General features: G+C 55.5%; 1 protein-coding gene across 1 annotated transcript in view; it reads left to right on the plus strand.

Annotated features, from left to right (window-relative positions):
- The first annotated feature begins 340 nt into the window (after positions 1 to 340).
- The window catches only part of APC2 (APC regulator of WNT signaling pathway 2), a 32,868-nt gene continuing 18,878 nt past the window's right edge, over positions 341 to 14,330 (plus strand). The window contains exons 1-7 of the mRNA XM_038772106.1: positions 341 to 434; positions 11,611 to 11,769; positions 12,324 to 12,414; positions 12,961 to 13,150; positions 13,424 to 13,532; positions 13,915 to 14,028; positions 14,191 to 14,268. Coding sequence (XP_038628034.1) covers positions 381 to 434; positions 11,611 to 11,769; positions 12,324 to 12,414; positions 12,961 to 13,150; positions 13,424 to 13,532; positions 13,915 to 14,028; positions 14,191 to 14,268 — 795 coding nt within the window. The 5' untranslated portion in view covers positions 341 to 380. The remainder of the gene's footprint in view (positions 435 to 11,610; positions 11,770 to 12,323; positions 12,415 to 12,960; positions 13,151 to 13,423; positions 13,533 to 13,914; positions 14,029 to 14,190; positions 14,269 to 14,330) is intronic.

Below are 14,330 nucleotides of genomic sequence, written 5' to 3' on the forward strand. Positions count from 1 at the left end.
TGCTCTGCACATAGTAAGCGCTCAATTAATACGATTGATTGATTGATTGATTGATTAGTACAGTGCCCTGCGCACAGTAAGCGCTCAATAAATACGATTAATGAATGAATGATAAAAGCTGGGCGGGGGGAGAAGATGAAGCACAGTCGGAGTTTCCCGCTCTCCCCCTGGTGGCCGTACACCGGCACTGCAGCTGCCTGTGCCTACGATCCAGAGAAGAGGAGGAGGAGGAGGAGGAGAAAAAGGAGGAGGAGGAGGAGGAGGAAGAGGAGGAGGAGGAGCCGGGCGGCGACAGGGTCGGGGAGCCGAGGGGAGCGAAGAGCCGCGGCAGCCACAGAGAGAAGAGGAGGCGGCGGCGGCTGCTGCAGGATGCAGGCTCCATGGGGCTGCTGTGGCTCCTCTCCTTCATGCATTCCGCCTTCTTCGGGGAGGAGGTAGGGGAGCGGACGGACCCCGGCCCTGGGTGGTCGGGGAGGATACAAGGGACAGGATGTAGGTGGAGGGGGGCAGGGGTGACTGGCAATTTTCCCGCTGTCCAAGGACCGGGCACCGGCCGGCTGAGCAGCATAATAAACAGAGATGGGGAGGGCCGGGGGTGCAAGGAGTTGGGGGAGTGGGGGACAAAGAGGGAAGGAGGGAGGGATGGGAGGACAGGTTCCCCAGTTCACAGTGCCCCTCAGCCCCCAAGCCGGTGGGAGCAGTCCCCTGAGTCTGGCCGAGGTACAGTCCCCTGCACGCACGTCCCCGCAGATCCTGCTGCTGGTCCCGTTGGGCTGGGGAGGCATGGGGGTACGAGCAGCTGGAGCCTAGGAGGGCTAGGGATGGTGTTGCATTTTTAGAGGAGAGGAGCAAGGAGACCGGGTTTTCATCACTGATTTTTGCCCCCCGCCCTGGTTTCCTCTGAATCTGCAGCATCTCCGGGTGGGGCCGGGGGAGGGAGGGGAAGGAAGGGAAGGAGGGGAAGGAAGGGAAGGAGTGGATCTGACTGGTGGAGGGCTGCCTGGGAGGGGGGGGCACGGGGTGGGGAGGCGGGGGTTGGACGTAAGAGTCGGGTCCTGGGGGCACGGGGAAGAGTGGGCGGCCGCACTGCAGCGCCCTGGAGCCCCGCCAGCAGTCGCGGTGCCAAGTCCGGGGACCGTCAGCCGTGTCCACGTCTCCCCCGGCGGGGACCCAGGAGTCCTTGACGGTGAGGCCAAGGAAACCATCAGTGCATTTGCCTAGGGCGTGTGTGTGTGTGTGTGTGTGTGTGTGTGTGTGTGTGTGTGAGAGAGAGAGAGAGAGAGAGAGATGGGCAAGGTGGTGGTGGGGGGGGGACTTTATCTCTCCCCTGGGAAGCAGAGAGGAGGAGGGGGAGAAAACGTGCCTCCAGCATTCACCGTTGCTACCACCTTGGGGACTTGCAGAGAGGCCTGGCCGAACTCTTGCTGCTCCCTGAAGTGGGAATTGGGGCGGGGGGGCGCCGGCAGGAAAGCCCCAGCTCTACCTCCCAATCAAGCACCTCTGGCTCGCTGACTCTGGTTAGGCAGCCCTCTCGAGCCCTCCCCACTACCTGCGCCATCTCATCTCTGGACAGCTTGCCTCCTTCTTGTTTTTTTCTCTCTCTCAATGGACTCAGAGAGGGCAAACAACTTCCTTGACCTCGCACAGCAAAATCTCCCAAGTCCCAAAGTGTCTCCCCTCCCTAATCCCCCTTCCATCAGTCAATTCTACTTTTGGGGGCTCCTGACCTCCTTCCTGCCTCTGCCATTGACCTGCAGCTGTTCCCGTTGAATAGAGGGAGTGTCCTGACCAGCCTCAGGTGGAGGGCCCCAGTCCCCATATTTCTCACGCTCAACCCCCTCTCCAACTTCCCACCTACTCCCCTCCACACAGGTCCTGTGTCAGGGCCACAAAATTTGGAAAGGGGGCAGAAAGAAGAGAAGCAGCATGGTCTAGTGGATAGAGCCCGGGTCTGAGAGGACCTGGGTTCTAATCCCAGCTCTGCCACTTGCCTGCTGGGTGACCTTGAGCAAGTCACTTCACTTCTCTGTGCTTCAGTTCCCTCATCTGCAAAGTGGGGGTTAAGACTGTTAGCCCTTCGTGGGATATGGACTGTGTCTGACTTGATTAGCTTGTATCTATGCCACTGTTCAGTACGGTGCCTGGCACATAGTAAGTGGTAAACAAATACCATTTTAAAAAATGGGGCGAGGCACCCTCTTCCTCTTTTCCCAGGCCTGGGAGAAAGATGTTTTCAGCCCCCTAATCTCTTTTCTGCCCAGGTGGGGTTTTGATTGATTCGATTTGATTCAGAATCATCCTTTGGGCCCAGGAGACCCAGGATAGAAGAGAGCAGGCCTGGTTGCCATGGTGACCCCCTCAATTCCCTGTGCCGTGGGCGGGGTCAGAGGGAAGGGTGGGGGTTGGATCAAAAATGGGGGGGGGGGTAGGGGAGGGAAGGTTGAGGAAGCCAGGGGCTGGACTGGAGGCTGAGTTGAGCTGGGGGCTCCGGGTGTGGCTCATCTGAAGCCTCCCTAGGGGCTCTTGCTGTTGGCTGCTTGGTGTTAGGTTTCACTGTCTTGCTCACCCCCATCTGTGTGAATCCCATGTTTTACTTCCCTTTCAATTACCCGAAGCTAGTAACAGGGTCTTGTTTGTTTAAGTCCCCCTGGGGCTGGGGGGTGGAAATAGGCAGGGCTCCTTCTGGCAGCCAGGAGGGGATGGGGCTACCCAGCTTCCCTACCAAAAGAAAAGCAGCCCCCTCCCCACCCCACCCCCACCTCCCACTTTGCTGCCTGTCTCTAGAGTCTTCTGGATCTCTCCACTTTCCTCCCCTCTCTCTGGCCAGTCTCCTTTCTGCCCCTTGGCACCATCAGGCTAATGGCAGCCACTTCTCTGCAGTTCTTGGCATCTGGAGCAGCCTCAGTTTGGATCTCTCTCCCTTTCCTGCTTCTCTGGCTCATTATGAAAAAAAAAAAATCAAAACCCAGACCCTTTCTTCCATGAGTGATCTTACTGTAGCCCTCTCTGAGAGGTAGAGGAAAGGCAAAGATCGTTATTCTCCCCATTTTCCAGGGGAGGAAACTGAGGTCCAGAAATTATTATTACTACTAATAATACTAATTTGTTAAATGCTTACTATGTGTCAAGCACTGTTCTAAGCACTGGGGTAGGTACAAGCTAATCAGGTTGGACACAGTCCCTGTCCCACAAGGGGCTCACACTCAATCCCCATTTTACAGATGAGGTAACTGAGGCACAGAGAAGTGAAGTGACTTGCCCAAGGTCACCCGCAGACAAGTGGCAGAGATGGGATTAGAACCCACATCCTTCTGGCTCCCAGGTCCGTGCTCTATCCACTAAGCCTTGCTGCTTCTAAAGTAAGTGAGGTCACAAAGCAGGTCTCCAGGGTCTCCAGGCTAGGAGGACTTTGCCAGCTGTTTTTCTGGATTCCCCCTGGGCCCTGTCCACTGCAAAGGTGGCCCGGGTGGTCCTTTGGATAAGGAACCTTCACCCCTGATGGCATAAATATTTGATGTACAAATATTTCCCTTGTGACCAGTGTAAGAGCCTTATCCTCTGCTCTGCCAGGCCCCTCTCTCTTCTCTTCCCTCACACTCTACACTCCAGGATGTGGGATAACTTAGGAGCTGCTCTGCCTGAAGTCAGTGGAATACCCATTGGCCTCTGGAGGCCTCCAGAAGGGACTAGAAAACTCTCAGAGCTGGAAGGGAGTAGAAAAACCCAAGGGCTGGAAGGGACCTTGAGAACACAAGTCCATCCTCCTGCCTCCAGGTGAAGTTATCCTACTCAGACCTTTCTTGGATTTAAAATCTCTGGAGATGGAGATTACACAACTCCCTTCCCCAGACACACACACACACACACACACACACACACACACACACACACACACACACACACACACACACACACACACACACACACACACACACACACACACACACACCATGAGCCAGGAATCACCCTTTCCACAACCCAATGCAGTTCTAACTCAAATCCTTCCTGCTGCAGCTTAAGCCCATCTCTTCTCGGTCTCTGCTCAGTACTGGACCTTTGGGTCTGAAAAATTTCGATTCAGCTCAGCCCAGGCCCAAACCGAGCTCATCTGGAAGACCTTAATGGTCACAGATAACTCCTCTTCTCCTCCCCCGCCCCCCAACGCATATGTCTCCAGCATCCCAAGGCCACAAGCACCCTCCCAACCCTCTCCCCACTACCACTGCCCAGCTAGAAGGTCAAGAAGCACATGTTTTCCCGAGGGGGAGGGAAGGGGAGAGATTCATCTCCCCAGTAATGGGAGTGAATTAATCCCGGGCTCCAGCCAGAAGAAATAAGTGCTGTGAAAGACGAGGCCTGTCTCCGATTGAATAATGAATGATCCAGAGTGGGAACAAGGTTTCCAGTCACACCACAGGCCTCGTGCAGGAGAGAGAGGAGGAGAAGAAGGAGGGGCAGAAGGACGGAGAGAAATTCCAAATGCCCAAGACAGAAGTTCTAGGGTCTTGTGGGAGCCCCAGGGGGAGGAGGGAGGCTGTGAGTCCAGCCCAGATGGCCGCAAGGGCGAGAACAACTTCACCCCCTCAGCTGGGAACCTAAGGAGACATCAATCCTTTTAGCCCCGCTCACGGAGCTGAAATTTATGACCTTTAATACTGTAGTTTCAGCTACTTTCTCCAGGTGTGGTTCTCAGAAGACATGGACATCATCTGGTCTGAGTGCTCTCTATAAAACCCCCTCCAGAGACTGGAAGCTTCCCCTTCCCCTCCCCCATCCCACCCCTACCCCCAACCTATTCCCACCCTGTCCCTATCCCTAACCCCACCCTATCCCCACCCGATCCCCACTCTATCCTTACCCCTACCCCCAACCAACACCACCCCCTTGAAAATGTCCTCATAGGTGACCTGTTCTTATTCCTTTCATTATTTCTGTTGCTCTCTCTCAGCCCCTCATTTGGATCCTCTTGCCCCATTTACAGTATGAGGATGAACACTGGACCTAGAACTTCGTTGAGGACATATTGGAGTCAAAGGATTAGTTCCTGTCCCTTGCCTGACCTACTCCTATTGATCCAACCCAGTAGCATGTTGGCTGTCTTCAAAATGGCACCTCATTGCTGACTCATGTTCATCTCGTGATACACTTTGATATCCTCACCATCAAAATCATTTATTGAGCAAATACTGTAAGCAGAACACCATACTAGGTGCCTACTATGTACAGAGCTCTGGCCTGGGTGCTTGAGAACATACAATAAAAGCAAAATCTGTGGGCCTGACATTGTTCAGACCCTCCAAGAGAGGACTTTTTTTAAGTGCTCACTATGTGCCAAGCACTGTTCTAAGCTCTGGGGTACATACAGGTTTATCAGACTGTGAGCCCCATGTGGGACGTGTACTATGTCCAACCTAAGCAGGAGATATTGGGATTGAATTCCTATTTTACAGTTGAGGAAACTAAAGCACAGAGAAATTAAGCGACTTGCCCAAGGTCACACAGCAATCAATTGGAAGAGCTGAGATTAAAACCCAGGTCCTTTGACTCCCAGGCTCATGTTCTTTTCACTAGGCCATGCTGCTTCCCATTTGAGACATTTTGAGACTCTCTGGCATAAAACTCAAGACTTGCCTCTCAACCCCTGTGCTCTAACCATTGGTCACCTTACATGAAAGAAGAAACAATAATTCACCATGTTATGAGGGACCCTACAACATGAGAAACCTTGGTTAGACAAAAGGAAGAACTCAGCCCTGCAGGAAGCTGAAACCTTAGCATGGGAAGCAGTGTAGACCGAGTGGAAAGCCTACTGGCCTGGGAATCGGAGGACCTGTGTTCTAATCCTGGCTCTGCCACGTGTCTGCTGTGCGACCTTGGACAAGACACTTCACTTATCTGTGCCTCAGTTCCCTCGTCTGCAAAAATGGGGATTCAATGCCTGTTGTCCCTTTTACGTAGACTGTGAGCCCCGTGTGGAACCTGATTATCTTATATCTACCCCAGCACTTTCATTCATTCATTCATTCAGTCGTATTTATTGAGCGCTTACTGTGTGCAGAGCACTGTACTAAGCGCTTGGGAAGTACAAGGTGACAACATATAGAAACGGTCCCTACCCAACAGCGGGCTCACAGTCTAGAAGGGGGAGACAGACAGCAAAACAAAACATATTAACAAAATAAAATAAATAGAATAGCAAATATGTACAAGTAAAAGAGTAATAAATATGTACAAACATATATACAGGTGCTGTGGCGGGGGGAAGGAGGTAAGGCGGGGGGATGGGGAGGGGGAGGAGGGGAAGAGGAAGGAGGGGGCTCAGTCTTATTACAGTGCCTGGCATATAGGAATGCTCAACAAATACCACAATTATTTTTACTACTACTACAAATTATTATTACTTATTGAGCAATTACTGTATGCAGAGCACCATATTGGATATTATTATTATTGTTGTTGTTGCTGTTATTGTTAGCTGTCCAAGGGAGGGGGTGGAGAGCTTCCTGCCAAGGGAGGAGTCTTTGCATCTTGAGCTGATTTAGGGGTGGACCCTTGCTCGACGCCAGCTCTAGCCTCTCGGTTGACTCCCCAAGGTCGATGTTTGAAGGGGATTAACCAGAAGCCACGGGGAGTCACCCCCTCTCTGCCTCCTTCGTCCTACTCACGTAGCTGTCCGCGGGGCTGCGACCCGCCCGGGCATCTGTCCTTGGTCCTGAAAACTTCTCGCCATCGCAAGTCCTCGTCTTGGGACCCAGCGATAATTAACTGAAAAGCTGGGCTGGAACTGACAAACTCCGGGATTTTTCTGGTCCCCAGACGGCTACCCCCCCCCCCCCCCTTTCGGGCCTGGTGACCCGAGGAATGTGAGCACCAGGCTAGAGCCAGGGTGGGCTCTTCCCCCAAGACGCACTCCTGGGGGAATCTCAACTGCGGTTTTCTCAACCTTAGAGGAGGGGGGGGGAGAGGGTGGCAGCATTTAGTCTAGGCACTAGACGTGACACTTGTGTGACCTTGAAGCCTGCCACATACCTCTTTAGACCTTCCCATCGCCCAGGACAAACGGGAATTGTTTCGTCTACGCACTTGGATCTGGACCCTTTAAGCACTCGATCTTCACCCCGCCCTCAGCCCCACGGCACTTATCTCTATAACGTCATTTATTTTAATGTCTCTCTCCCCCTCTAGACTGTAAACTCCTCGTGTGCAGGGAAAGCGTCTACCGACTCTGTTGGCACGAGCGCTTAGTACAGTCCTCTCTACACACAATAAGAGTTCAATAAATTCCAGTGACTGACTGATTGACTTTGGCCGTTCACCACCTGGGCCATCCTAACTTCCTTTTTGATCAGGAAGTCCTGCCATCTTCTTTCTGAGGCTGGAGCCATTTTGGACCCTGGAAACGTGGGTCCTGGCTCAGTGTTGATTTTGATGTCAACATCATAGCAGTTATCATTACTGCCATCATCTCCATCTCCATCTCCAAGCAGTGTGGCCTAGTGGAAAGAACATAGGCCTGAGAGTCAGCAGACCTGGGTTCTAATCCCGGCTCTATCAGTTGCCCGCTGTGTGACCCTGGGCGAATCACTTCACTTCTCCATGTCTCAGTTTCCTCATCTGTAAAAAGGGGATTAGACTGTGAGCTCCATGTGGAACAGAGACTGCATCCGACCTGATTATCTTGTATCTACCCCAGCACTTAAAACAGTGCTTGGCACAGAGTTAGCGCTTAAAAATACCATAAAAATATTAACAATCATAATAATTGAGAAGCAGTGTGGCTTAGTGGAAAGATCATGGGCCTGGAAGTCAGAAGGACCTGGGTTCTAATCCCGGCTCCACCACATGTCTGCTTTGTGACCTTGGGCAAGTCATTTCACTTCTCTGTGCCTCAGTTACCTTATCTGTAAAATGGAGATTAAGACTGGGAGCCCCACGTGGGACAACCTGATTACCTTGTATCCACCCCAGCACTTAGAACAGTGCTTGGCATATAGTAAATACCATGATTATTATTATTATTATTAATAATAATAATGATAATATTAAGCTCCCTACTTTGCCAAGAGCTCCAAGTTCAGACTGCTTCTCTAAGAGGAAGAGCAGTCCAATTGGAGGCTCATCAGACTAATTCAAATCCCAGGGAAGGAAGCTGTGCCAGAGGCTGTCAGAGAGAGGGAGAGCTAGATGGAGGCAGGGATGGGGGTGGGGGGGGTAAAACAGGATAGGTAGGAAGTAGCTGGGGAAGAAGGACCGTGGCAGGACAACACACCAGAGCATCAAGGAGTCCCCAGGGAGGGACCACAATAACTGTCCTTCTGTTCTCCAGCGGGAGGCCTGTGGCGGCTGGTTCAGATTCATTAAACCCTCAACTCGCCCCACGTGGCCTATCTCCCAGACGGATGGGGCAGGACGAGGGATCTATCAGGAAAGCATTCATTGTCATCATTAGAGCCAGGGCTCTCCCGGGCGGAAGGAGAGGTGGACAATCCTCATCTCCTCCATCCCCTGTATGTGTTCTGAATCTCTCGGGTTTGTTTGCCGTCATCTGGGCTCAGTTTAAGCAGCGCTGCCATTTCATGCATCCAGTCGAGGGGTGGGGGGGAGGTGTGCTCACATCAGGAAAATGGAACGTCCAAAGAGCACACAGATTGTGTTTTAGAGCGAGGCATGGCTGACGGGCAACAGACTTGATTGCCTGATGAGCTAGCTGAATCTAAGAGACACGGGGGGGCGGGAGGGGGGTGGGATTGGAGAAAAGCCGAGCAGAGTCATGGCGGAGGAGAAAAGGAGAGAAGTAGAAACAGAGAGACAGAAGGGAGACCCAGAAAGGCAGAGAAAGATAGAAGACAAAGGCGGAATAGGAGGGAAAGAGACAGAAATAGAAGAGAAAGAGGCAGAGACAGAAATAGAAGAGAGACAGAGCATGGCAGAGATAGAAGAGAAAGAGAAATACAGAGTCATCCGGGAGAGATGGAAGGGAAAGACGGAGAAATAAAAGAGGAGACCGAGGCAGCAAAGAGAGAAGAGAGAGACCAGGAGAAACAGACGTAGAAAGACCGACAGAAACAGAAGCTGATAGACACAATTATGCCCCTCCTCGTCGCTCTGTCCCTCGAGGGGGTACCCGTCTTGGTCTTCGAGACTCGGACCTCTTGGCTATAGACACGATCAGGTGCTTGGTGATTCCAGTATCATACTGAGGGTCGTTCCAGGGGCGTGGGCTGGGCTGGGGAGGGGGCTGTGATAGAGGGTGGGAGAGATGAACTCGCTTTCCAAGCACCTGGGCGCACGGGATTAGAGGCAGCCGCGATGGCTGCTTCTGGATGGTCTCCCCTCCCTTCTCCCTCCCCCACTTCTTCCTCCCCACACCTCCTCGGGAGCTGTCATTGGTTGTTGCCCTGGCAGCAGACTGTCTTCGCTGGCCCGCCATTGGCCGATGGCAGTCAGCATCCCTCACCCCTGACTAATAATTTCTTCAGCCCCCCAGGACGGGGACCAGGGGAGGTTTGCTTCAAAACTGCCCTGGTGGGGCTTCGTGTGTCGGAACCCCCGCGTGGGCTGACCCTCGGAGGCCTGTGGGAATCCCAAGGAGTGGCGGGTGGGGAGGGTGAGGCATGACCCGGGAGGGAGGAGGTTGTCTAGGGAGGACAGGGCGAGGAAGGAGGGAATCAATGAGACATCCTTCCCTCATCTCCCTGTTGCCATGGCCACAAGGCTTGTCAAGTGCTACGGCGTCTTTTTTCATATAATGGACACCCTTCTCCCTCTTTGTTTCTCTGTGTTTCTCTGTCTTCCTGGAGCTCTATCACAAAGACCCTACCCACGCAACACACACACACACACACAAGCACGCACGCACTTGCCTCAGCAAAGCCCAGGTCGTTCTTCTGGCTTCCGCGTGGATTCCCTCACACCCTCCCGACCCCTCTCGACGATTCCCATCCCTCCCACGGCTCCCGGGAATACCTGAGTCGGGAATCCCCAGTGCCAACTGGGTGGGGGTATTTCCATGAGCAGATGGCAGCCATGGGTGGGTCGGGGAGGGAAGAGGGGACCTCCGGGGGCGGCTTGCTCTCCCCACGCACTCTCCCAGGGGAGAGTAGTGAGCGACGTCCAGGCACCTATGGGCTCCAGGGGTCCTGGCTGGGGGTGATGCAGCGAGGAGATCACATGAGCGAAGAAGGCGGTCACTAACTGGCGGAGGCCGGGGCGGGCTCTGGTGCGCACAGACTCTCATCCCCATCACACACATACACTCCCTCTCCTCCCGCCCCCCCACCCCCCCGAGCGAGAAAGGCTGTAACCCGGCCAGAACCCAGGCGGCCGGCCCCGTCCGGTCCCTCTTCAGCTCCCGGGCAGCGTCGTCGCCGCTCCCCTCTCCTCCCACCGGCCCCTCCGGGGATGATGGCAAAGGCGCGGGCGGCAGGGTGAGCGGCGAAGCCGAGGCTGGTGAGCCGCGAGGCGGAGGGCCCCCAAGGGACAGATCTGGGCAGCGGAGGGCTGAGCCGCCGGGGTGGACGGGTGCAAGTGAGTGTGAGTGTGTCTACAATTCTTGTGCGCCTCCGCGTTTGGCTTTCTCTGTGAGTGTCCCCCTGTCTCTGTCCGCCTTTGTGTGTCTGTGTCTATCCTAGTGAGAGTGTATGTCCTTGTATGTGTCTGCGTCTGTTGGTGCGTTTGGGTGTGTGGGGGTGCACGCGCGTGCAGTGAGGGGCCCGGAGAGACTTGATCGGGTTCAGCTCTCCAAGATGCTAAGAAGTAACTGACTTGGAAACAAACTGCCGTGGCCGGCTCCCAGAGGCTGAGACAAAGGCAGGGAGAGAGGGAGAGGGAGAGGGAGAGAAGGACGGGGGGCGGAGGGGGGAGGAGAGAGAGAGAAAGTACAGATGAGAGGGAAACAAAGACGGAGGGAGGGGTGCTGGGGAGAAGGGGGATAGGGAGGGGATACGGGAGCTTGGAGAGAGAAAGACAGGAGAGGCGACGAGAGGATGGATCTTCAGGTCCGAGAGGCAGCCGGAGAAGACCAGGAGGTAAGCGAGGGAGAGAGAAATAGGGAGGCCCAGGAGTAGGGGCAGGGGGACAAAGGCCGAGGTGAGGCATAAGAAAAAGAGGTGGGAAACAAGGGAAACAAAGAGATAAGTGAATACAGAGAGAAGGTTGTGGGGTTGGGGGGTGAAAAGACAGAGAGGGAGGCCTGCCTAGGGAGTCCTAGGACTATTCTGGGGAAGGTGAAGTGGGGGGGACAGGTTTGACCCTGGAGCGGAACCCTCAGTCTCCCCGGCCTCTCCGCCCTGGATTGGGCATTGATTGGTCTGTCTGTCTTTTGGCGCCAGATGGCAGTCAGGCATCCTGTGCCAGTCTCTCTGTCTCTTGGCATGGGTGCTAGCAGGCACTGTCTCCGGCCTTTCCAACACCCCAGGCTCCTCAGCCCCTCAGTGCTGCTCCCTCTTCCCTCCAGTTCTGCCCAGGGGGCCCTACCCACCTCTTACTCAGCTGGATTAGATATTGAGGGGTTGGAAAAGGGGGTGTCTCCCCTGTTTTTTTGGGGGGGGATTTAACCATTCACAGTTCAGGACTGAGCTGCCTTCTGCCCACCCTGCCCCCGGGGTCCAGGTGCTGGAGGAGTTGAAGATGTCTGGCTCCATTGCCTCTTATGACCAGCTGGTACACCAGGTGGAGGTCTTGAAGAAGGAGAATACTCATCTCCGCCGGGAGCTGGAAGACAACTCCAGCCACCTGTCCAAGCTGGAGAATGAGACTTCGGACATGAAGGTGGGATCTGGGAAGGGGAACTGGCTGGTGTGGGCGGAGGGGTTGGGGGAACTAGTGGGGAATCATCAGCCCCTGGACGGGGGTGTGGCGGCAGGGAGATGTTGAAAAGGACCAGAGGACGGAGTGAATCCTCTCACTTCCGTGATTCCCAAATACACTCCCTGTGACAGCAGGGAAGCCTGGGTCCTCACCTCAGCTTTGCCCCTGACCTGAGGCAGGTGTCTCTGTACCCTCTCTATCTCTCTGTACGATGGGGAGAAGTCCCGTCATTCAGGGCCGGGGGAGGATGAAGATCTGAGCTGGGGAACCACAGTAGACACCCGAAATGTCGTTGTTGCTAATATTATCGTGACCACTCTATCCAGCGGAGGGGTTGGGACTGGGGAGCTGGAGGAGCTGAGGGAGCTGAGGGAGCTGAGGGAGCTGAGGGAGGAGAAGCAGAACAGCACCCAGGGGCCCTGCCAGGGGGCTGAGCCAGCCTGACCTGGAGGTGGGAGAACTGGGTGGCTCCTCCGCCTCTCCCTGCCATCCCCACACTCCCCACCCCACCACAGGTCGTCCTGAAGCATCTCCAGAGTAAGCTGGAGCAGGAGGCCAGAATCATGGTGTCTTCAGGAAGGATGGAGATGCTGGAACAGCTGGAAGGTGAGAAGGGGCGTGGCCAAGCGGACAGAGCACAGTCCTGGGAGTCAGAAGGATCTAGGTTCTAGGTTCTAATCCCAGCTCGGCCATTCTTCTGCCGTGGGACCTCGGGCAAGGAATCAATGGAATTTACTGAGCGCTTACTGTGTGCAGAGCACTGTACTAAGCGCTTGGGAGAGTACAGTACAACAGAGCTGGTAGACACGTTCCCTGCCCACAAAAGGCAAGTCACTTCACCGTGCCTCAGTGACCTCATCTGTCCAATGGGGATTAAGACTGTGAGCCCCATGGGGGACACGGACTGTAACCAATCTGATTACCTTGTATCTACCTCAACGCTCAGTACAGTGCCTGGCACATAGTAAATGCTTAACGATTACCATTTTAAAAAAGAGAGAAATTTTTTAAAGCGGGGCAGGCAGAGTGTGGGTGGGCAGGTGTCCTTGCAGCTGGGCAGAAACTCAGTCTTCAGAGGCTCAGGGGTGGGTCAGGGTGTCTCCGGCTGTCCCCGGCTCACCACCCATTCCGCTCCCTCCCCCCGGACCCTAGCCTTGCAGATGGACATCGCCAGCCTCTACAACCTCAAGTTTCATTCTCCAGCTCTGGCCCCGGAGCCAGCCAGCCCGGGCCCGAGTCCCAAGAGGAGCCCCCCACCCGGCGCCGGGCCAGCCAAAAAGGACAGTCTGGGGGAGCTGAGCAGGGCCACCGTCCGCCTGCTGCAGGAGCTGGACAAGGAGAGGTGAAGGGAGGCCAGGAGAGGTGGGGAGGGCGGGGCCGAGGACACAGCTCTCCCACGGGAGGCAAGGGGTCATGCAGCTGGCTCCCCACATCCTGGCAGCCACCCCACCCCAAAAGGCCCCTCAGTGCCTTCGGAGGCCTTGGGTCTCCCCCAACTTTGCTGCGGAAGCCCTGTGTGACTTTGGGCCGGTGGCTTCGCTTCTCTGGGCCTCAGTGTCCCCATCCGTGGAATGGGGAGAACAGGCCCCGCCTCTCCCTGCCTCCCCCAACCCAGGTGCTTTCTGTTGAGCGAGATCGAGAAGGAGGAGAAGGAGAAGCTGTGGTATTACACTCAGCTACAGAGTCTCTCCAAGCGCCTGGATGAGCTACCTCACGTGGAGACGGTGAATGGCGGCCGCCCGCCGGCGGAATGGGTTGCGGGGGGAGGCCCGAGGTCCCACCCAGGAACCCGCCTCCACCCTACCCGGGGCCCCGGCGTGGGCAGGAGAGCTCGGTGGCTCAGCCAGGCAGCAAGGTGGAATGGGCTGGGAGTCGGGAGACCTGAGGTCCCTGTTCCCCAGCCGCCCTGCTATGTGCCTGGGGCGATCGACAACCTCTGTGGGCCTCGGATTCTCCGACTCAAACGAGGACTGTGACCCCCTGCCCCCACCCCATCACCTCCGTCCCCTAGCCCGGGCCCCTCTGCCCTAGGCCCAGCCTGCGTCCCCTCCTCCCTGCCCCGCTGCTCTCCTTACCTTTGACCTTTCCCTCCCTCCCCACTCCCAGTTTTCCATGCAGATGGACCTGATCCGCCAGCAGCTGGAATTTGAAGCCCAGCACATCCGCTCGCTGATGGAGGAGCGGTTTGGGACCACTGACGAGATGGTGCAGAGGGCTCAGGTGGGGGTCTGCAGGGATGGAGGAGGATAACTGAGCCAACCTCCCCTGGAGCAGCTCAGGCTAGGGTGGTGGGGAGGGAACTGGGCCCAGGTGTTGGGTTGGGGAAGGGAGGAGGGGAGGGAAACAGGGAGGAAGCTTGATCTCCAGGTTTAACCCTTGTAGATCCGGGCTTCTCGCCTGGAGCAGATCGATAAGGAACTGCTAGAGGCCCAGGACCGCGTGCACCATGTGGAGCCCCAGGTAAGGCAGGGGGCCCGGGCCTGGTTGGGTAGGGACTGTCTCTATATGTTACCAACGTGTAC

The sequence above is a fragment of the Tachyglossus aculeatus genome, chromosome X1, assembly GCF_015852505.1.
Source record: "Tachyglossus aculeatus isolate mTacAcu1 chromosome X1, mTacAcu1.pri, whole genome shotgun sequence".
Classification (NCBI taxonomy): Eukaryota; Metazoa; Chordata; class Mammalia; order Monotremata; family Tachyglossidae; genus Tachyglossus; species Tachyglossus aculeatus.